General features: G+C 49.3%; 8 protein-coding genes across 8 annotated transcripts; 5 read left to right on the forward strand and 3 right to left on the reverse strand.

The window, feature by feature from the left end:
• Positions 1–1,120: 1,120 nt before the first annotated feature.
• BDR25DRAFT_333503 (GLE1-domain-containing protein) lies at positions 1,121–2,688 on the forward strand (the record flags this gene model as incomplete). The annotated part of the gene is made up of 2 exons (XM_033692842.1): positions 1,121–1,428; positions 1,465–2,688. The coding sequence occupies exons 1-2, from the start codon at positions 1,147–1,149 to the stop codon at positions 2,686–2,688; spliced, it is 1,506 nt and encodes a 501-aa protein (XP_033548893.1). The 5' UTR covers positions 1,121–1,146.
• Positions 2,689–2,821: 133 nt separating this feature from the next.
• BDR25DRAFT_259430 (2',3'-cyclic-nucleotide 3'-phosphodiesterase) lies at positions 2,822–3,539 on the reverse strand. Its single transcript, XM_033686585.1, has 2 exons — positions 3,118–3,539; positions 2,822–3,070 (listed from the first exon to the last, which is right to left on the reverse strand). The coding sequence occupies exons 1-2, from the start codon at positions 3,513–3,515 to the stop codon at positions 2,890–2,892; spliced, it is 579 nt and encodes a 192-aa protein (XP_033548894.1). The 5' UTR covers positions 3,516–3,539; the 3' UTR covers positions 2,822–2,889.
• Positions 3,540–3,742: 203 nt separating this feature from the next.
• Positions 3,743–5,745, forward strand: BDR25DRAFT_302855 (uncharacterized protein). The gene is made up of 4 exons (XM_033689891.1): positions 3,743–3,866; positions 3,965–4,095; positions 4,145–4,943; positions 5,004–5,745. Exons 1-4 carry the CDS (start codon positions 3,786–3,788, stop codon positions 5,718–5,720), a joined length of 1,728 nt encoding a protein of 575 aa, XP_033548895.1. The 5' UTR covers positions 3,743–3,785; the 3' UTR covers positions 5,721–5,745.
• Positions 5,746–6,192: 447 nt separating this feature from the next.
• On the forward strand, positions 6,193–9,749 carry BDR25DRAFT_366810 (uncharacterized protein; the record flags this gene model as incomplete). Its single annotated transcript, XM_033696973.1, has 8 exons — positions 6,193–6,197; positions 6,411–6,537; positions 6,598–6,674; positions 6,728–6,914; positions 6,967–7,097; positions 7,136–8,110; positions 8,160–8,371; positions 8,431–9,749. The coding sequence occupies 8 exons, from the start codon at positions 6,193–6,195 to the stop codon at positions 9,747–9,749; spliced, it is 3,033 nt and encodes a 1,010-aa protein (XP_033548896.1).
• A 478-nt stretch (positions 9,750–10,227) lies between these two features.
• BDR25DRAFT_353797 (uncharacterized protein) lies at positions 10,228–11,112 on the reverse strand (the record flags this gene model as incomplete). Its single annotated transcript, XM_033695211.1, has 4 exons — positions 10,228–10,342; positions 10,411–10,450; positions 10,529–11,009; positions 11,038–11,112. 4 exons carry the CDS (start codon positions 11,110–11,112, stop codon positions 10,228–10,230), a joined length of 711 nt encoding a protein of 236 aa, XP_033548897.1.
• A 1,735-nt stretch (positions 11,113–12,847) lies between these two features.
• On the forward strand, positions 12,848–13,774 carry BDR25DRAFT_313262 (uncharacterized protein; the record flags this gene model as incomplete). The annotated part of the gene is made up of 3 exons (XM_033691367.1): positions 12,848–13,282; positions 13,481–13,500; positions 13,543–13,774. 3 exons carry the CDS (start codon positions 12,848–12,850, stop codon positions 13,772–13,774), a joined length of 687 nt encoding a protein of 228 aa, XP_033548898.1.
• A 422-nt stretch (positions 13,775–14,196) lies between these two features.
• On the reverse strand, positions 14,197–15,266 carry BDR25DRAFT_342086 (uncharacterized protein). Its single transcript, XM_033693680.1, has 2 exons — positions 15,027–15,266; positions 14,197–14,962 (listed from the first exon to the last, which is right to left on the reverse strand). The coding sequence occupies exons 1-2, from the start codon at positions 15,189–15,191 to the stop codon at positions 14,306–14,308; spliced, it is 822 nt and encodes a 273-aa protein (XP_033548899.1). The 5' UTR covers positions 15,192–15,266; the 3' UTR covers positions 14,197–14,305.
• Positions 15,267–16,630: 1,364 nt separating this feature from the next.
• On the forward strand, positions 16,631–17,791 carry BDR25DRAFT_284512 (alpha/beta-hydrolase; the record flags this gene model as incomplete). Its single annotated transcript, XM_033688120.1, has 3 exons — positions 16,631–16,862; positions 16,915–17,401; positions 17,455–17,791. Exons 1-3 carry the CDS (start codon positions 16,643–16,645, stop codon positions 17,789–17,791), a joined length of 1,044 nt encoding a protein of 347 aa, XP_033548900.1. The 5' UTR covers positions 16,631–16,642.
• Between the last annotated feature and the right edge of the window lie 2,082 nt (positions 17,792–19,873).

Consider the following 19,873-nt stretch of genomic DNA (forward strand, 5'->3'; position numbering starts at 1 on the left):
ATATGCTCCTCAGATCCTCAGGAGGAGGGCGCATCACACGGCGCACGAGGCGGGCTGCTGCAGGCGTGCGGAAACAAAAGACAGGTCTCACTACGGCAACTTGAAGCATCAGTTTTGCAGCTTTGGGCGTCGCGTTTCAAGTGCATCAAGTCTACCTAGGTAGTTTCCGAGCACCCAGGCCGGTAGGAGCGAGCACAATAAGTCCGGGGAAGTGGGCGCAGGGAAACATTGCACTTGTGTCATTATGCTCTGGGAGCCTTCGTGGACGCTTCCGCCCCCCGAAGAATAGGTATAGAATGCCCCTGTTGCTAGCGAGCGACACGGAGCCTTCCGCCGAGTGGGGGACTCCTGGCATGTTTACGCTGAGTACGGAAGGGAGGCTGAGAATAAAGGAGAACATGGAGCTGGAAAAGGAGTAGAAAGTGAGAGACGTGAGCCAGCAGAGGTCCAGTTCGTACCCAGGTGGCGCTCATCGGCGGACTCTCTCACGTGTGATGAGCACGGGCCCCGTGTGCTAAATTGGTGAATCGAGTCCGCTTTGAAACCTGCAAAACGACGCTCCTGGATGGCGCTGTTAAACGGCACGCACATTGTTTGAGAAGACGTGCAATTGGCCCTGAATGACTAAGGGCGCATTTCTAAAGACAGAGAACTAGATTGGCGGTTTGGGTGCTTGAAGGTGTTCCCATCAGTGCCACTCTTCCTGCAGCAAAGCATCGGCAAGCATCCTTTCGAGAAGCTCCTGCGGGAGTGCTGAAGCCGATGTCCTTCCGACTGAGACCACGTGCACAGACATTCACGTCTGGACTCTTCTTTTCGTCCAATGTGTCTGTGCAATTCAACATGTCCGTGCAAACAGGGCCCAGGAGAACTTCGCATAAGAAAGCCTCTCAGCCAAACAATTCGCTCAATTCCTACGCGGAGACCTACAACTCAACCAACAATTACAACATGAAGACCGCGCATGGGGATGCCGGTGGTGGGACGGAACCCCAAGCACCAGGTAATGTGAAAGTGCCGCCGGTGCACGGACTACCCAACCACCTTTTCGGCAAAACGTTTTTCCTCCTCCTCGACCTTTGAATCTCCTCTGCCAGTGATTCTCCACCACATACCACTCCCACACTCTACCCACCCGCCGCCGTTATGGCGGTCTTTCTCGAACTCAGCCAGATGCTTGTAACATCCGACCGTGACTCCAAGAATCGCCTTGACATTGCTACTGCCACCCACGCAGGCGATCATCACGAACAATTGGCAAAGGCCGCGCAGGAGCATGACAGAATTCGCGAAGGCGCAGAACGGGAGCTAGAGCGCTTAACACTCGAATCCTTACAGCTAGAGAAAGCTATACAAGAAGCAGAGCTACAACAACTTCGACAAGCCGAACAACGACGACGCGAAATCGCACAATTACAACTAGATAATGTCAGGCGAGAAGCGGAGCTACAACGTTTAAGACAGGCCCAAGAACAACAATTCGAAATTGAGCGAGTGCAGCTAGAGAATGTGAAGCGGGAGATCCAGCTGGAGAATATCAGACGAGAGGCAGAGGCGAAACAGCGCGCAATCGAACAGAAGAAGATCGAGCACGCACTCCCGCAACCAACTCCAGCCCCCCCTCTTGTGCAACCGCAGCATCAGGTTGCCAATGTACCCAGCAATCGTCCAGAACTCCAGCCAAGTCAGTCACACCTCCCATCCAAACCAGCCGTCACAAATACCTCGGCCGGCACGGACATTGAAGAGCTCCACACAAAATACCTTCAGCTGCACGAGCGCATGAAACGGTTTCGGAAGGCTTTTCCGAAGGAATATCCGGCCAAGCACCCAATGAGGGATCTCATTGGCAACACAAGGAGAGATATGAGGCTACGAATGGGTCAGATCACCACCGAGAGAAACGCTAGTAAAGCTGCCATCGGCAGGATGCGAGAAATCCTGAATAAGGCTCAAAGCAGCAATGGGCCAACCGTAGATATCCGTCCGTACATAGTGTCTCAACCACTCCCTGCAATTTCGAACGAAGCAGAGGCCCAATATCCTGCTGTCCTCCTATATGCATGGATTTGCTTCGAAAAGTCTCTTATCAAACAATTTGAACAAGAGGCTGCCAACGAGGATGGAAGAATCATTCAAGAGCTTGGATTGATTGCTGCCAGTCTTATTTGCGATCCAAAGTACACATGGAAAGGCCTCTGTATGAAAGACATATTGTTAGCCAAGTATCACAAGGCTGCTCCAATGTTGTTCGGGATCACCGGACGGATGGACACTCGAGAAGGACAAGCGCGCTTGGGATGGGTAACGATCAGTGGTAATGATCCTGAGACCAATGTGTACAACCAACGCATGATTGGACTTGGGGCAGGTTATGCGGCCTTGTCGCTGAGGTCTTTTAGCGGCAAGCTGCCTGCCTTCCCTATATCAGACTACTGGCGGGCCATCTCGTCAATTTGCAACACCCCGGTGGAGACCCTCTACGACGGTCATTTCATGTTGCTGAAAGGCTTGATGCGGGATTATGCCTCAAAATTTCTTCATTTTTATGGAAATCAGGCGAAGGGAGTGTTGCGTAGGGCAGCTATCGACCTACCGAATCAAGCCCCGGCTCGTGCTAAAGACGCGGCGAACTTGGTCAAGGTTTTGCCGGATGTGTGGAAAACCCACCGGATTTCGTTAGAGTAGAGAAACGAAAAGTTGTGACACATATGGCATTGCATTGGGCGGAGTTTGGGTAGTGCGGCGAAAGGGTGATCTTTTGGTTGTTATATGCATGCATGGGATGGAATTCTCGATAGTGCATCGTGAGCGGAATCATAATCGAAATAGTAAATGACATTGCAATTTTCATTGACAGTTGGAACGTTTGTGAATCAAGACATGGATTCATAGCTTTCTCTCTGCCAAAGGGTTCCATTCCTTGATCGGTCGATCAGTTGGCACGAGAACTACCCTACCTCCTGTCCAGCCAGCTAATTCCCCCTCTCCATCCAGACCAACCCCAGAGTCTCGGACCAGCTGTTCAATCTTCGCAACGCTATCTTCCGCGATCTTCGGGCAGTCATGGCTCCCACTCTTAGCGCTGAGGGTGCGTCTAACGACTGGAAAACTTACTACAAAAGACTCAGGTGTGGCCCATACTTTTCATTCGCCCACCTCTGAGCCCCCTCATCCTCATTGAAACCTGCAACAACAGTCCGTGCCAATTTTGCAATCTCGACAACTCCTTGCTTCTCGACTTTGCTATACAACTTCCTAACGAAGACGTCCTCGCTTTGTAGCCTCCCCATCTTGACCCTTACATCTTTACCAGCTGGCAACTTTAGGTGATCAAGCCATGCTTGCGGATCTGGTAAGTATGTGGACGGCGATATTTCTGAAGTCAAAGTTATATGTGGGATGAAGAGTTGGGGTGAGTTGAAATGTGAGGAGGTTTCCTGAATGAGGGAGGAGAGAATGGAGTTCAGCGGATGATCAGCAGGTGGGAGGAGCCAAAGAGAGGAGCCAGGCATTCTCAAAGGAATATAGAGTCGAGGCGTCTAGGATGAAGCATAAATCGATGATCACCTCCATGCATGATCGATCCGGCGGTGGCACATGCTGTGGCTCGTGTCTCAGCCACTCCCGCATTCCCGCATTCCAAGGTCCTTCCTTCATTCCTGACATGTGAAAGCTTTCACTCTGGCTCAACGCGGCATTGTGCTCCTCATCCCAACATATCTCCGACGTACCCAGCAAATGACGATGCGACATCTCACACCTGGCGTACGGCTCATCTCGCCATGTCAACCGGGTGGAACATTGCCGGCATCCTGAAGTCGGTATTTAGCTGCTTGTTCGAGGTCGCCTTTTTCTGGCACCTGGTGCGTCGCTTCCCCACGCCCCTCCATGCACCCGAAGAGACTTCGCGCGTCATACCGCTTTTTGGCTGTGGGATACTGATGTTGTGGCCATGTTGCAGAGATTGTACGCTTGGTGGATGAAGAAGAGCGACAGAGATATGCTGCTAGAGGCCATTGCCGATGCCAGGCTATTCGAGGAGTGGGAGGCTTCGGCCTTCCAGCTGGATGAAGTGCTAGGTTATGATCTCTGGTATTACCTTCCCATGAGCCTCTGTGACAGCTGCTGACAGTAGGTGCAGGCGCCAGAACCCCACGAGCAAGTTCTACGATTACCGTCTCATCTACGAACGGCTCCAAGCCATCATCGAAGCCCGAGAGGACGACGATATTCTGGGACTAGTCAGTCTCTTGCGATCAGGACTTGTCCGCAATCTGGGGAACATTACAGCACCACGTCTCTTCAATCGCGCTTATGCTGGAACCAAGCTCCTGATTGAAGACTACGTGACCCAGGTTGCGTTGGCTATCGACTATGTGACATCCTATCCCACAACGGCGAACTCCGACACCGGCTTGACGAACCAGGCCAAGCTCGATGTCCTACATGACACTCGGCAAGCCTTCGGAAGGTCGGTGTTAGTTCTACAGGGCGGAGCCATCTTCGGTCTCTGCCACCTCGGTGTGGTGAAAGCTTTACACCTTCGAGGACTTCTTCCTCGTATCATAGCAGGTACGGCTACTGGGGCCCTGATTGCGGCACTGGTGGGAGTTCATACCGAAGATGAGCTTCTCGACTTCCTGGCAGGATCAAATATTGACCTGACCGCGTTCGCGAAGCACTCTACTGCTGGGAAAGAAGGCTATGTCGGTGGAGAGAGTGGCTGGCTAGCGACGCTTATGAGGCGCATGAAGCGCTTTGTCCGGGAAGGGTACTTCCTCGATGTTGGCGTCCTTGAGCAAGTCGTTCGTGCGAACGTAGAAGACTTGACCTTTGAAGAAGCATACATGAAAACTAAAAGGGTATTGAACATCACGGTTTCCACGACGGGCGGTGGAGGAGTGCCAAACCTACTCAATTACCTTACGGCTCCCAATGTGGTAAGTTTACCTTTGACTTCGGGCGTGATACCCATGCTCATATATATATATATATCACAGCTCATCTGGTCTGCTGCCCTCGCTTCAAACGCTTCATCTTCAACCTTCTACAAACCCGTAATACTCATGTGTAAGGACGAGTCTGGAAAAATTGTCCCATGGGCAGGCGCCGAAGAGACTACTTTCCGACCATGGACGCATGCCAGTTACAATGACCGCGAATCTCCACTCCACCGCATCGCCGAGCTCTTCAACGTAAATCATTTCATCGTCTCCCAAGCTCGTCCTTACCTGGCACCTTTCCTTCGATCCGACTTACATCACCCAAACCCTCGTCAGGATGGTCGATGGCGGCTTTCCATGCCGATACTACGACTCATCGTCATGGAAGTCCAGCATCGTCTCCACCAGCTTGATGAAGTGGGCTTTCTCCCATCCTCAATCCGACGCTTTCTCCTCGACGAAAACGTTCCCGGTGCAAGCCTCACTCTTGTCCCAGAACTCACGCCTGGCGACTTCATCAAGCTACTCGAGAACCCGACGAAAGACGGCCTGGAGTATTGGATACTACGCGGCGAGCGTAGTGTCTGGCCTGCTGTCGGCGCCTTGAAAGTTAGATGTGCGATAGAAGTAGAGTTAGATCGAGGGTATCAATTAGTTAGGAGAAGGAAGCCATTCGATCCTGTGCACGGCCCGGGGTTAAAGAAGAGCTCAAGTAGTGCTGGTATGAAGAGGAGAGCTAGAGCGGCGAGCTTTGGCGGGGATATGATGCGATGATTCATGAGAGGCTATGGAATATCTCTATAGTACCAACTCCAAAAGCTCGAACTAAATGCTTGGATGCTGCCCAAAGCCCAAAATTTGGATCAGTGAACACCCCTGCATTTGTGCCACTCTTCTAACCTGCAGCAAAATCAGATGCTGCACATCACGCAAGCCTTGGCCTGGATCGTGGACATTCGATAATGTAATCCCCAGCGGAGCGTTCCCCCAAATATCAAAGACCCTCAGATTTTACCCGGGATATGAACAAGCTTCGCAGCCGAATCCTGGTCACCCCGCTGATCGGCCTGTTCCCCTTCTGGGCAACGGCTGCGGCGTTTTAGAGGCATCTTCCCCACCCCCGTCATTACGTACCTGGGACTTAATTTCTCCGAGCTACGGGAGTGGTGGAATGTAACTTTGAACCTCTGTCGTACCTGCGATCAACATCATCTCCTGCCAGGCACCCCGCCCTTAATTGCTGGCCATGGGGCAAAAGACGTCTCTCGGCCCATATTGTCACGAGAGAAAGACGAATTATTCCTGGGACCGGCGCGATGCACGCAATGCAGTCATAGAGGAACTAGGATACTTTCCTTGGTGGTGAGAGCTTTGGGTATTTACTTACTCCCCTGCCCCAAAGCTTCTCAAATTCGCTGTCGCCTCTTTTTTCTGATTTTTTACGCTTATGCTGAGCAGGATGAGACGTCTTTTTAATCTTGTCGGTGCGATAGCACTGTCTTGCCTTGCGATTGAGTCAGCTGCAAGGACGGTGGGTTATTCACCAAAGGAATGGATCAAGCCATATCCAAGAGCACCACTTCAGGATATTGTGAGTTCACCACTAAGGAGCTAAGTACTGGCAATTGAACTCTTTTTAACGAGGTCGTAGGTTACTTGGGATGAGAACTCGTTGTTTGTGCATGGAGAGCGAATATTCTTCTACAGTGGTGAATTCCATCCTTACAGGCAAGCCTTTTCAGCAAGTGATGGAGGAATGTGCTTGATAACGAGAATTGCAGACTTCCAGTTCCAGACCTGTGGCTTGATGTCTTTCAGAAGATCAAAGCCTTGGGCTACAATGGCGTCTCGTTCTACATTGACTGGGCGTTGCTTGAGGGTAAGCCAGGGGTGTATCGTGCTGAGGGAGTGTTCGCTCTTGAACCCTTCTTTGAGGCTGCTAGTAAAGCTGGGATTTACCTCATTGCTGTGGGCCTCGCCTCTCATTTTCTAAAAGAAGTAAAACTGATTCGTTGGGTAGCGGCCCGGACCATACATCAACGCTGAAGCCTCTGGGGGGGGATTTCCTGGGTGGCTCCAGAGGATTAACGGTACCCTGAGGACGCGAGCTCCTGACTATCTCAAAGCTACCGATCTGTATATTAACCCACAGTCCTCTTCCAATCCATCGATCTAACATGAGCAAACAGTTACGCAGCTTCCGTCGGAAAGGCCATTGCAGCTGCACAAATCACCAACGGCGGTCCTGTAATTCTCGTCCAACCCGAAAACGAGTACTCTGGTGCTACGTCCAATGTCCCAGAATTTCCGGATGCGGTCTATATGCAATACGTTGAGGACCAACTGCGCAACGCCGGTATCATTGTTCCGCTCATTTCCAATGACGCCTCACCCCACGGCTACAATGCGCCGGGTAAGCCTGCACCGGTCGACATTTACGGTCATGATGGATACCCGCTGGGATTTGACTGCGCGAATCCAACGACGTGGCCCGATGGCAAATTACCAACAAACTGGAGGCAATTGCATTTACAACAAAGCCCGAACAATGCATTTTCGATCGTTGAGTTCCAGGGCGGAAGTTTTGATCCTTGGGGTGGACCCGGATGGGATAAGTGCTCCACCCTCGTGAATGAGGAATTCGAAAGAGTGTTTTACAAGAATAACTATGCGTTTGGCGTCACGATTTTCAACATCTATATGACATATGGTGGAACGAATTGGGGCAATCTTGGCCATCCAGGGGGATACACGAGTTACGACTACGCCGCCGCCATCCGCGAAGACCGACGCGTGGATCGGGAGAAATACTCAGAGCAAAAGCTTCAGGCGAACTTCTTCAAGGTTTCTCCGGCTTATCTGACCGCAACCCGTGGTAGTGCTTCCACGACGGCGTGGACGACAACTTCGGCACTCACGGTTACCCCTGCGTTTGGAAACGGTACCGGCACAAAATTTTACTTCTTACGGCATTCGACGTATAACTCGAGGGAGTCGACGAGCTATAAGTTGAAGATTCCAACGTCGGCTTTTGGCAACATCACGGTGCCACAGTTGAACGATACGAGTTTGACCTTGAATGGACGAGATTCGAAGGTACATGTTAGCGATTATGATATTGGCGGTACAACGCTGGTCTATTCGACTGCCGAAGTTTATACATGGTCTGTTTTCCTGTGCTATTTCTTCCAGGATGATAGTAATATTTTTCAGGCACAAGTATGCGAACAAGACCATCCTCATCGTCTATGGCGGCCCAGGGGAGATCCATGAGCTCACAGTCGCGGCAACAGGGTTAACGGTATTAGAAGGGAGTGTCAGGAGTATCAGCACAAGAGGTTATACCTTGATCAACTACCAGGCTACGAGTGAGAGGAAGTTAGTCAAGGTTGGTGTGAATGAGAATATCTACATCTACCTTCTAGGCAAGCCATCCTACATTCTTAACAATGTCAATGAAAGAGCGCTCGCTAATATCACACAGATCGCAACTCTGCCTACAACTACTGGTCCGTTGATCAAGGGCCCCACGACTCCTCGAATCCTATCATCTTGCAAGCAGGCTATCTTATGCGCAGTGCAAAGGTTCACGGAACCACACTAGCCTTGACCGGAGACATGAACGCCACCACGCCCATTGAGATTCTCGGTGGCGTTCCTTCCGGTATATCAAGCTTGACTTTCAATGGCGAAGATTTCTCGTTCAAGACTGACAAGAATGGTGTCGTTACGGCCAATATCGACTACCCAAAACCTAAACTTGCTATCCCCAAACTCAATTCTTTGAAATGGAAGTACTTAGACTCACTCCCAGAAGTAAAATCCTCTTACGACGACAGCAAATGGACAAACGCGGATTTAAAGAAGACCTACAACAGTCTCCGAAAACTTACCACTCCAACTTCGTTGTATTCTTCGGATTACGGGTACCATACCGGCACGCTACTATACAGAGGCTCATTCATCGCTACTGGATCAGAGAAGACATTGTATCTCCAAACACAGGGCGGCTCTGCATTCGGCATGTCCGCCTACCTCAACAGCAGTTTCCTCGGTTCATGGCGTGGCTACGATGCCGCCACAAATGGCAACAATACCTTCACCCTCCCTAATCTCTCCTCCGGCAAGAAATACATCATCACCGTCGTCATCGACAATATGGGCCTGGACGAAGACTGGACTATCGGCACCGAAACAATGAAAAACCCACGCGGCATCCTGGACTACTCCCTCTCCGGCCACAATCAATCCTCCATCTCGTGGAAACTCACCGGTAATCTGGGGGGCGAAGATTACCTTGATCTTTCTCGTGGCCCGCTAAATGAAGGCGGTATGTACGTCGAACGCCAGGGTTTGCACCTCCCAGGTGCGCTCTCGGCCGCTGTGGGCTGGAAAGACAGTGCAGGTCCTGTTGCCGATGGTATTGCTGGACCAGGCATCGGATTCTTTGCTACGGAGTTCGATCTTGGGCTTCCGGGCGGCTACGACATTCCCATGTCGTTCACGTTCTCTAATTCGAGTGCGAATGCCACGGGCGCATATCGAGCGCAGATTTTCGTTAATGGGTGGCAGTTTGGGAAGTATGTTAGTACTGTCGGACCACAGACGACGTTCCCTGTACCCGAGGGGATATTTAACTATCATGGGAAGAATTATCTTGGTGTTACAGTGTGGGGTTTGGATGGGGGACCTATGAAAGTTCCGGGGTTGGAGTTGGGGATTGATGGAATTGTGTGGAGTGGGTTTGGGGATGTGGGGGCTGTGAAGGGGCAAGTGTATGAGAAGAGGCCGGGTGCATATTAAAGTAGAATAGTCGTCAATTGATGAGTCGGATAAAATAAGAGAATTCTCAAGCAATTGAAAGTAGTTTTGGCAAGAATTTGCAGGTGTACATCTTTGAGCTTCTTGTGCTGCAGGGCAGACGGTAGTTGTAACATCCCGTCGGATAATAATTGGCAGTCACTTAGATTCGCGGGACGTGATAATTCCTATCATGTTCTGTCCAACATACGATCATAACCCTTTCCCACTCTTTCTCCACGGCCATCCTTCCCTCCACACTCTCATAACGCACCTCTATCTCATTCATTCATTCATTCACTACTAACCCATTCAACAACACAAAAACTCTCTCCAACCTTCCTGAAACTCTCCCAAATCCCTATATATATATATATATATATCTAACAATCTCTCACCCCCCCCTCAATATAACAGTGTAGTCAGTCCTAGCAGCAAACTTACAATTTGCGCAGATTGTCTGCTAGACAGTGGCCTAGGCTTAAGGTAGGCCCTGAGGAGGAGTTGTAGAGCGCGAGATGACAAGAGCAAAAACCCGAAGATGAGAGTTCTCCGGCGTTAGGGACTGTGATTCTAGGGAAAGGTTTCTTTTCCTGCTTTGTGGTGTGGGGCGAGGGGATATTTTTTCGGGTCGAAGGCACGTGGTTGGAGGAGGTTGGGGGACTTGAAGGGAATGACGAAGTGGGCATGAGAAGTAGTGTGAACTCAAAATCCTTTGAGGTATGAAATGAATTTCCATCCGTATTTTAAATTATACACAAATTAACAGCTAAACATTGAACTTTGCAGCGATGATGCGAACCTGTGTATATATTTTCCGTCAGTAGCATTCATATTCCTATCAATCCATAAAACCTTTTTTCTATCTCCGTCCCCGTCCTTGAGTGGATTCAGCCTAGACACCATTGGGGGCTTCGACATCGCGGTCCCTGGCTGCCCAAGATTGCTGCCAGCAGGGGAATCATTATTGGTCAATATATTCTGCTGCAATGCTGGGTTAGTGTAGCCTCCAACATCACGGCCGCCCATCCCGAAACCACCTCCGGTATTAGCGTTGGCGGTGTGGTGGCTATGCTTGCCGTCAAGAAGGTCCAAGTCCCCATGTCGGGTATTGGAAGGAACACCACGGGCTTCAGTTTGGTGTGAATCTCGCTTGGATGTCGATTTTAGACCTAACAGTGCACCGCCGATATTCTTGGGTTCGCCTTCGAAGCCATCATAGCGCTCCTCCCGTCCGCCAAGGGCGCCGCCCTTGGACTTGAACTCAGACATGCTTACCGGAGGGAGAAACGGCTTCGTAGATCGTCGTGTCGTGGTGACCGCTCTTGGACGTAAAGTCGCTAATAACTGCTTTGGCTTTGTCCATTGTGAAAAGTGTTTTGGAAACGGGAAATTGTAGAAAATGGATACAGGGTCTGGAGATGAGACAGGAATTTTCGGTAGTGAGCGAGTACTTCTGTTAGAAGAAGACTTTCATATCGAAGTGCGGGATGCCGTTAACGCAGAACGACGTAATGACCTCCAAGCCGAAAGTAGATAAATCAGTCCCAAGCTCCAGTCTAGCCTATAATCCGACCTCTGAAATTGAAACATACGGTGACATGCTATGCCCAGCCTTGGGCTTGGAGTATCATTTCCTTCATTGGTCTTCGGTGAGCGCGAACTTGTGGGCGGGCGCTTCGAAGTATTCAAACGAGACGACTTCCATTGGGGTCCCGTGTATGGGGTTCTCTAATGCGATAGTGATGTACGTCAGGGCCCTAGCATCGCATCGCCATGGCCCCATTTTTGCGTCTAGGCGGAAGTCGTAGTACTATTCCAATGTGGACCTTGGTTTTACCTCTTCATCAACACAAGGTAGTCAAAATCTTTTGTAATCGTGGTGAGGAGTTAAGCACGCTTCCCATATGACATTCGCATGAGAACGCAACCCCAAGATTCCAGTAACGAGACGAGATGAAGTGAAAATGAAAAAGAGATCAGCTCCGGGATGTCGCCATGGATCGAGAAAGTGATCTAGTCCGTGCACTTACCAAGATATCTAATCGTCAACAAGTTTCCCCCTTTGGCCTTTGATTTCTTCCCACTTCGACAGCGAATCGTGCTAAATGGCCCTCTCCATTGCGGGACATCTAGTGATACAGATCTCTGGATTGAAGTCCGTCATTAACACTTGTGCATGTTGGATCGCCGGTCCGCAAGGGAGGTCTCGATCAGCTTCGTCATCCCACTTCACATTCTCCACTTCCAGCTTTCAAATGCCTCTCTTATGACAGTTCTTTGAATACTCGCTAGAACATTAGGATCTGGCTACAAGAGGCAGCAGACCATGCCATTTGCTTCACGCACGCGTTGAAACGCGCGCCAAGAAGCTCGCAACGTCATTCAATAGCCTGTAGCTTCCTGGACATTGGATACAGATTACTATTCGTAATGGGAGTGTGGAACTTGAGATCTAGACAGTTCAGTAAGTACGCCAGCCCTCGCCACCAGGAAGGACTTCCCAATTCCGTATAAGGAATGGCACATGGCAATGGCGAGCATGTGCTAGTGTGTTGGAAATGCAAAACTGACATGGGGAAGCGGTCTCTTCTACCCCGAAGCATCATAATTGCCATTACATCTTCCTCGTAAGGCTGGTCGATAGCACTCTTTCCATATTCCTGTTTTTGCGCTTCTGTAGACGGCAACGAAATCCGAGATGGGTTTTCTAGATCGATGCCCCCTCCTGACCTTCGTATTGTGTAGTTAACCACACGAGTTTCTACGACTAGGATCCGGAGATCTGTATTTTTCTCGCGACTCCCACTCTACAGACTACCATTATCCCACCTTATTCTCTCTGCTCCCACCCACGTGGCGTGAGCATCCTATCCCCAAACTTGCGCCATCACGCTGATGATGCGCAAATTGAGAAATCTTTTCTGAAGACTAAGCGCCGGTGTCAAGAGCCTCTGTTCTACTCTGCGTGCTATTAGGACACTGAATCGAATTCTGTGCAGCCCCCTATCAAGCGCAGTTCAACTTTGCTAGAAAGACAACAATTCAGGCGCGCGAGGCATACTCGGGCAAACGGCGGGGATAGTGGTGCAAATCCTTCCATGGCTTACAACAACCGTCTCGAAAGCAAGAGTACGGAGGATTCGATTGCAGGAGACTGTATGGCCTGTCAACCTGCCTTTAAACTCCACAGGCTTTCGAAAGATACTCAGTACATGACTGTCGGTGGCGGCACACGTTTGATGATAGATTTGGCAGCAGAAATGCATAACGAAGATATCGCTGATAGAAACATTGAGCGGTATGGTAGTTCTTGCACCTCTCGGCATCAATCTGTAGGCACCGAGAGCGGCAAGCTCACCGTTCGAGACTCCTTAGAAAGGACTCTTTGGGCGGTGTTGGTGAGGGCCGTGAGACGCTCCATGGGTTTTCAACTAAGAGCAGTGACTTTCCAGGTCGTGTGGTGGATCGACGAGATTGGCCAGTCCGAGTCTCACGAAGCGTACTTCATTCAGATTGGCACAAACGTTGCCAAAGTACTTCCCCGACTTCTGATAGGCATTCGCTGCAACTAAGCCCTGCCGATCCTCCGCAATTTCGTATCTCGAGTGTCAGCGCGACGGCCATTGATCGGAGTGATAGAACAGAGTTGAAGTTCGGATACCAACATGATTCTAGTGGTCCCAATCTCTCGGCGACATTGTGAATCTCAGCGACACCGAATATGTGGATAGGTTGACGCACTAAGCTCCAGGTAATCTTCTGAGGCAAATTTCACTTAAACCAGTGCTAACAGACTGCAACAAGCTGTAACCCATGAGGTCGTAAAACCGACGGCGCGCCATACCAGAGAGGAACGAATCCAGAGAGAAATTCACAACCATGAAGTATACGAGCGGATCCAGCCTGTATACGATATAGAAGTTCTACCGCCTCGCCACTTTGTTCCCGACTCGAACGGAGAAGGTCTCATCGAGGTATTAGAGATCAACTCCCGAGCTGCACCGGGAAGAGCTAAAGGTGGTTAATTGGCGAGAAAGAGCAAGAGAAGAGCCGAGCTCCATATTTTCGTCTAGGGCCGACAACTACCAAAGATGCTAGGTGAAAAGCAGTGCATATCCCCGGAAGACTTTGAGCGAACGGAAACTACAACCATTGACCCAACTACGCCTGAAAATCTCACTAAATATTCCGGAGCAGTGTTGCATATATATTTTAATAAGCATAGTCGATGCGAGGAAATGTTAAGGTCGAACGAGTCGCTGGATCCTTTTCCTGACATTGAAGGAGACTACCGAAAATCTACACACTTCCAGCCTACCACCTAGAAAGTTCATTCCGCTACGCAACGCACCTCTTCTGCATGGGATGAAGTTGAAGTTACATAAAGAAAGCGAGTAGTTAATTAAATTTCTTGTTCAATCTCCCTACTTCAAACTACATCGTTCATCTCCGTAATGCCCTCCCCCCCGCTTTATATGAGCATCTGGCACCATCCACGACCCCACCCTACAACACAACCTCCAGAACAGAAGTCTCTACTTTATGACTGGCCCTACTTACATTGGCTTTCCCGGATCATACCTTGTGTCCTGCCCGCTGAACTGGTGTCCAACCCCCTCAACTCGAAATCGTTCTCTTGGACCGAAATCCGGTGACTGAGCAGGGGATCGCATTGGCTCTCCAGCAGTCATGTGAAGCTCCTGCTGTGGCTTCAGCGTGTCATCTTTGTCCAACGCCTCCATCGATGTCATCATGACGCTCCTCTCATCTTCTTGCATGTTCCCTTTCCTTGATCTCAACATGCCTGCAAGCATCCCCAACTTCTTCTTCCGACTGCTTTTCGTGGGTGGATACATTCCAATAGTGTGAGCGCCAACAGTGGTGTACTTCCCCATATTCTTTATACGTTTCCAAGCAACAATGTCAAGTACGACAACTAGGACTGAGCTGGCAGCGCAAGTAACGGAGAAACCGAATAAGGCTTTGAAGAGATTGCAAACTAAAGCCAGGTCGTGCCCAAACGTATCTTGCGATGGACAGCTATTGGATAGATGATCCCCGAGCTCTTCCCCAAGTAGCGCAACTGTAACAACCCAAAGGATGGCGACGGGTATATGGAATGTGAGCGCCAAAATTGGTGATCTGGGAAGACACACTCGGATAACGGAGGATACGAAGACACTGATGATGTTCAAGCAAGATGCTGACATTACCTTGAATTGATCAACATATGTAATACTAAGAGAATCTCGAAAGGCCTGGATGTTGTCAACTTACCAGCAAGATTGGCCATGGAACTGACATTGCTTCACGTCGGAGTGCATCGACGAAGAAACTTAATATTCCCGTGATGATAGCAGATGCGAGGAAAGAGTACCAACCCACTATGTGAGCAGAGAGACCTGGATGATAAGAAGGTTGTGCGCGAAGTTTGGACCCCATGGAGGAAAAGAAGTCACAAGTTTGTGGAGAGTGGTGTAATGGTTGGGATTCGATGGTAACGAACTACAAGTATTAATGCTTCAAGAGAAATTTGGAATAATTTTTAGACAACAGAATGAAAAGGAGAACCCAGGACATCTTCGCGACAATCTCACGAGATACACGAAGATTTCCAGCCTCATCTTACATGTTGATTTACTTGGTATCGCCAGACGAAGTTCCGAGTTTGGAATCAAGATAGACTTGTTGCGTACACGATTTCAGCTCCGGATATCTGAAGACATTCCTCAATTGGGCCTATAGGGCGATGAAATCTCTTTTCTAGGAAACGAGGCTAGATGTGTTTTATGCATGTCGTGTCTTGGCCCCTCGTTTGGGACTAGCGCACTGCTTCAGCCCCCTCTTCAGCTTCATCGAAGAACGCTCGGAACAACTCCCTCGCACGACACCATCCGTCTTATCATTCGCACGGTCCTCGTCTGCCATGTGCAACAAGTCCAATCCTATTCGTGTGTACCAGAGTTGTAGTCGTAGCTTTCAGCCCCATTCACCCCAACGTTCCAAATAAATTCCCTGCACGTTGACCACATATGCGCCTCCCCCCGGGATTCCCAGAGACCGTTTCTCAGCCCGACAAGAGTCACCATCTCGCGTCTTGCTGACGCTTTGGGAAAGTGTTTACAGCTCCTGGTGCCTTCGTTCCCTCTGGTAGGTCTCGAGTACTCAAGACGCTCTCCAAGGTTACGCATTTGTCATGCTCTTAGATCCAGGATGGAAATTTATGGCTCTTCTATACAACCCAATTGGTTCGTTGTATGATTAGCGTTCTCTTCTTAGATATGCCCATTTGCTTGGGATCGCGGGGTTGGGGTGCATGGCTCGCGAGATGCTTCTCGAAATCTCCTTAGTTGCAGTCCGTCGATTCAGGAACGACTTCTCAAGGCTGAGAAGCATCGCGGCAGGTCGTATTTTGAGATTCACGGGGCTTGCGGGTTGTGGATATCGATGGGGTCGGTGATGAAGAATCTCGTTCCTGAGCGGAACCGCTTTGTATAAAGAGTTGGAGACACCTCCACCAACGTACCATCATCGGCAGACAACCTTTCCATTTCATCTCATCGTCCCTTTAATCTTCCATTCAATCGTAATCCCCCCTCCCCTCTCCAAAATAAATAAATAAATCACTCTTTAGAATACCTGTGACGAAGTTGCATATTCGTAATTATGCTTCCTATGAAGACCAACCTCCCAATGGCTATGGCCATCACCTGCATGTTGAAGACGGCCACTATGACGGCATGTTATCAGCCTAGTACAGCAGTGAATGGGTCGTATGGTAGCTACTTCAACACTCTGTGTGTACCTCCCTCTCCTCCTCCCACAGGTGCTATTCCTAACACTTCGGCAGGACTCAGACATACTACCCTCCGAACGGCGATTGCCAAGACTTCATGGTGCCTATCAGCATCGACTACGAGGCTGCAGAGTTCAATGGCACGCAGTGGAAAAATGGATACGACCTCGAAGACTTCCTCACTAGCCTCACCACTCGCCCCGGAACCACGGGTCCCCCTCCTCTTGGAAACAAGAAGCGCTTCAAAGGTAGCTACGAGATTGCAGCTAGCTTCTGTGTGCCGAAGAAAAAGAATGGGAAGGAGAAAACTGTGATTGGTAGATAACCTAGTGATGGATGGGAACCTTATGAAGCTAATTGATTTGATAGTGGCTACTCATGGCATCGGCCCTGCTCGGACACATTGGAATTCCCCGTTCCGGCCCCAAGACTTCAACTTCGTACAACACGCCATGGATAAAGGTTATTCAGTCTTCTTCTATGATCGTCTAGGCTGTGGTGCCTCAACGAAGATCGATGGTTTTGAGGCCCAGCTTGAGACAGCCAAAGCCGTACTACAAGCGCTAGCGAAGATGGTGAAGGAAGGCAAATATACCGGTTCAATCAAGGCTAACAAAGTTGTTGTCATGGGTTTCTCTTTTGGTTCTTACACGACCCATGCGGCCATCGCCGACAAGCCTGAGATCGCCGATGCCGTAGTCCTCACTGGGATTGGCTTCAACTCTTCCGGTCTCAACCTCAATGGCTTAGTCCGCTCTTTCATCCCCAGAATCGCCAATGTTGAGAACCCAGCTCTCTACGGCAACCGCAACATCGGCTACCTTACCTGGCCTGACGTCTATGGCCTGATTCACAAGTAAGTGTTACCAAGATCATTGCTGTTCAACCGCATCTAACATGAGAACCTAGCTACTTCAAAGCCCCCGCCTACGACTTCGAAACCGCCCTCTTCACGGAGTCCGCCAAGGAGCCCTTCTCTGCCGGCGAATTGCTCACGTTCGCCAACACTATTAGCGCCGAAAAATGGGACAAGCCTGCTCTCCACATCACCGGTGAGAAGGACTACATTGTTTGCGACGGCTACTGCCCTGGAATCTATGACGAGCCTGCTAAGACTCTCTATAAGAATGCGAAGCCCCTCCAGCAAAGCATCACAAAGGGCGCTAGCCATCATCTCAATTTCCATAACAATGCGAAGGATACCTTCAACGTTATTACGGATTTCTTGAGCAAGAACGGGTTTTAGAGTGAGAGTTTAGATGTGGGGAAATTGTTGGCCTGTTCGTTGATGTAATCACGAGACTTTGTGTCGAAATTTTTGTGGCATTTTTTTGCATTTGCACTTGATTTTACGCGTCTTCACTTCATCCACTCCTTTATTCTAGACTTAAGCGATAATTCAATCTTGAGTTCTGCCGATTAGTTCCTGCTCTATGGATTCCCGTACTTTCTCTGCAATGTCTAGTTTCTATCCTTTCCATATACCTGCTAGCAAAATCTTTTGCGGGTACGATATAGAATCATCAACGCGACACTCATACACAAGCATCTGATGTGTGCAGAGGCAAATCCCCTAGAATATTTAGACATGTCTCACTCTTAACTGAGTGGAGTGTACCTGTTTTTTTCGACCTACTCTCATTGTTTCCCTCCACCGCCTTGCTATTCGCACCGTGTCATCCGACGTCCACATGCCTAGGTATCTAGGCTCACAGACCAGCACGTACATTCAGCAGCTTTTAAGTTGATTACCCTCTAATGTCTACCCTCAAATTATGGCCATCAAGGCAGAGACCTGACAGTCCAGTGACTTTTACCGATGCGGAAAAGCATCCGCAATCCAATAAAACTGTGTCCGGACATCGTATTCCTCTCCCGATTCTCCTAATTTATTCTCCGCGTGTTAATACACGCAAGGCACATTCTAGTATTCGATTTATGCATACTTCCCCGTTACTATGTACGCTATTGGGAGGTCTGTGGGCACCTGAGTAGAAGGGAAGTAGAGGTAATATACGGAGCTTTCCACAGATCATGCCTTCTCTCGCAATGCCTCATGTATTCCTGGTAAGGCTCTTTAGCTATCTACTTGCTGATTCATGGTGGCATCTGGGACAGGCCCAGGTGCGGAGAGAATCGATATCCATAAGTTACGAAATTTCTCTATGTTCCTAGCTGAGTTAATTGTATGAAGATTGTATTCCCAAACTTGGCGGAAATGAAACTCTTAACAGTCAATCTTCTCGTCTTCCTACAAGGAAGGAGCACTTTCGTCAAAGCACACTGTATGTTTCATATCCTCGCCCGCAGCTATGCTTTTCCTGTTTTGGTATCGCAACTGTAGCTTCATGGCCATTTCATTTCCACCAAGTTGATCAATTTGCCAATTCAGCCCAAATGCACTCTCTGCAAAACATATCGGAAGCCACAATGAGGCTTCCGACTTCTTATGCATGCTTCGTATTACCTTAGCCTTCTCTCGAACGTATTTCAAGGATCATATCAAACATGCAGCCTTTCAACCCACTTTTTCCTGGTATATTCTACAGCCTGAACATAGCTCACACATCGTATATGCTCCCAATGAATATCCTTTCGATTGCCCGACTGAGCCGGACCGAAATGCCTAACCCATGTTCCCTTAACATCGTGAATTTAGTGTTTAGACTCGCTCATGGTGTTTCTACCTGATCACACTGAAGAAAGGGATCGAAATTTGTTCGGATAGCAGATAGAACAGTAGCGTAAAGAGAGAACTTTACATTCCTATGAAAGAAATGCGTAATAAGTTTATCGGTAAACTCTCCTTGCCTTTCACTTTGATTTGCTCACATTACAGGACATCTATTCCCGCCCAAGCTTACCATGTTTCATTAAACGGTAGAAGGGTCATTCCAACTAGTGGCACTCATAGCAAGACACTCGCTGAGATTGGAATTGAAAACAGTGCTTAGCACTACTCCAAACACACTAAGTCTCGAACCCCCCCCCAAATTCAGTATTTACACACGTTGTCCATCATTTTCCTCTTCACTGTTTAAGGGATACTCAGAACTGAAGACTAAATCTTCCAAGTTCCAAGTGCGTGGATGAAAGTTCAACCCGAAGACCCCTTGTTGAGGCAGTCCAACAAAAACAAAGACTTGAGGCAAACACACAACCCTTGTTACTCACTAGGCGCACACATTCTCACGCACAAAGTCAAGTAGCTAGAATTTCCGCAATTTGAAGTAAGCCGACAGCAGCCCTGCATTTCGCAGAATCAGATTCCGTATTCGCCATGCCTGCTCAGAGTACTTGTATATCTACTGACAAAGGGCCGACTCCA

Source organism: Lindgomyces ingoldianus (genome assembly GCF_010093535.1).
Source record: "Lindgomyces ingoldianus strain ATCC 200398 unplaced genomic scaffold BDR25scaffold_12, whole genome shotgun sequence".
Taxonomy (NCBI): Eukaryota; Fungi; Ascomycota; class Dothideomycetes; order Pleosporales; family Lindgomycetaceae; genus Lindgomyces; species Lindgomyces ingoldianus.

Excerpts from the sequence above, each read along its gene's own strand:
- BDR25DRAFT_342086 (XM_033693680.1), bottom strand. The coding sequence starts at position 15,191 with ATGGGGTCCAAACTTCGCGCACAACCTTCTTATCATCCAGGTCTCTCT. Across the intron at positions 14,963-15,026 it reads TTCCATGGCCAATCTTGCTG|GTAATGTCAGCATCTTGCTT; the intron begins GTAAGTTGACAA and ends GATCAATTCAAG.
- BDR25DRAFT_259430 (XM_033686585.1), bottom strand. The coding sequence starts at position 3,515 with ATGCCTGGCTCCTCTCTTTGGCTCCTCCCACCTGCTGATCATCCGCTG. Across the intron at positions 3,071-3,117 it reads CCACACCTGAGTCTTTTGTA|CCATGACTGCCCGAAGATCG; the intron begins GTAAGTTTTCCA and ends TAAGAGTGGGAG.
- BDR25DRAFT_302855 (XM_033689891.1), top strand. The coding sequence starts at position 3,786 with ATGTCAACCGGGTGGAACATTGCCGGCATCCTGAAGTCGGTATTTAGC. Across the intron at positions 3,867-3,964 it reads TCGCCTTTTTCTGGCACCTG|AGATTGTACGCTTGGTGGAT; the intron begins GTGCGTCGCTTC and ends GCCATGTTGCAG. Across the intron at positions 4,944-5,003 it reads ACCTTACGGCTCCCAATGTG|CTCATCTGGTCTGCTGCCCT; the intron begins GTAAGTTTACCT and ends TATATATCACAG.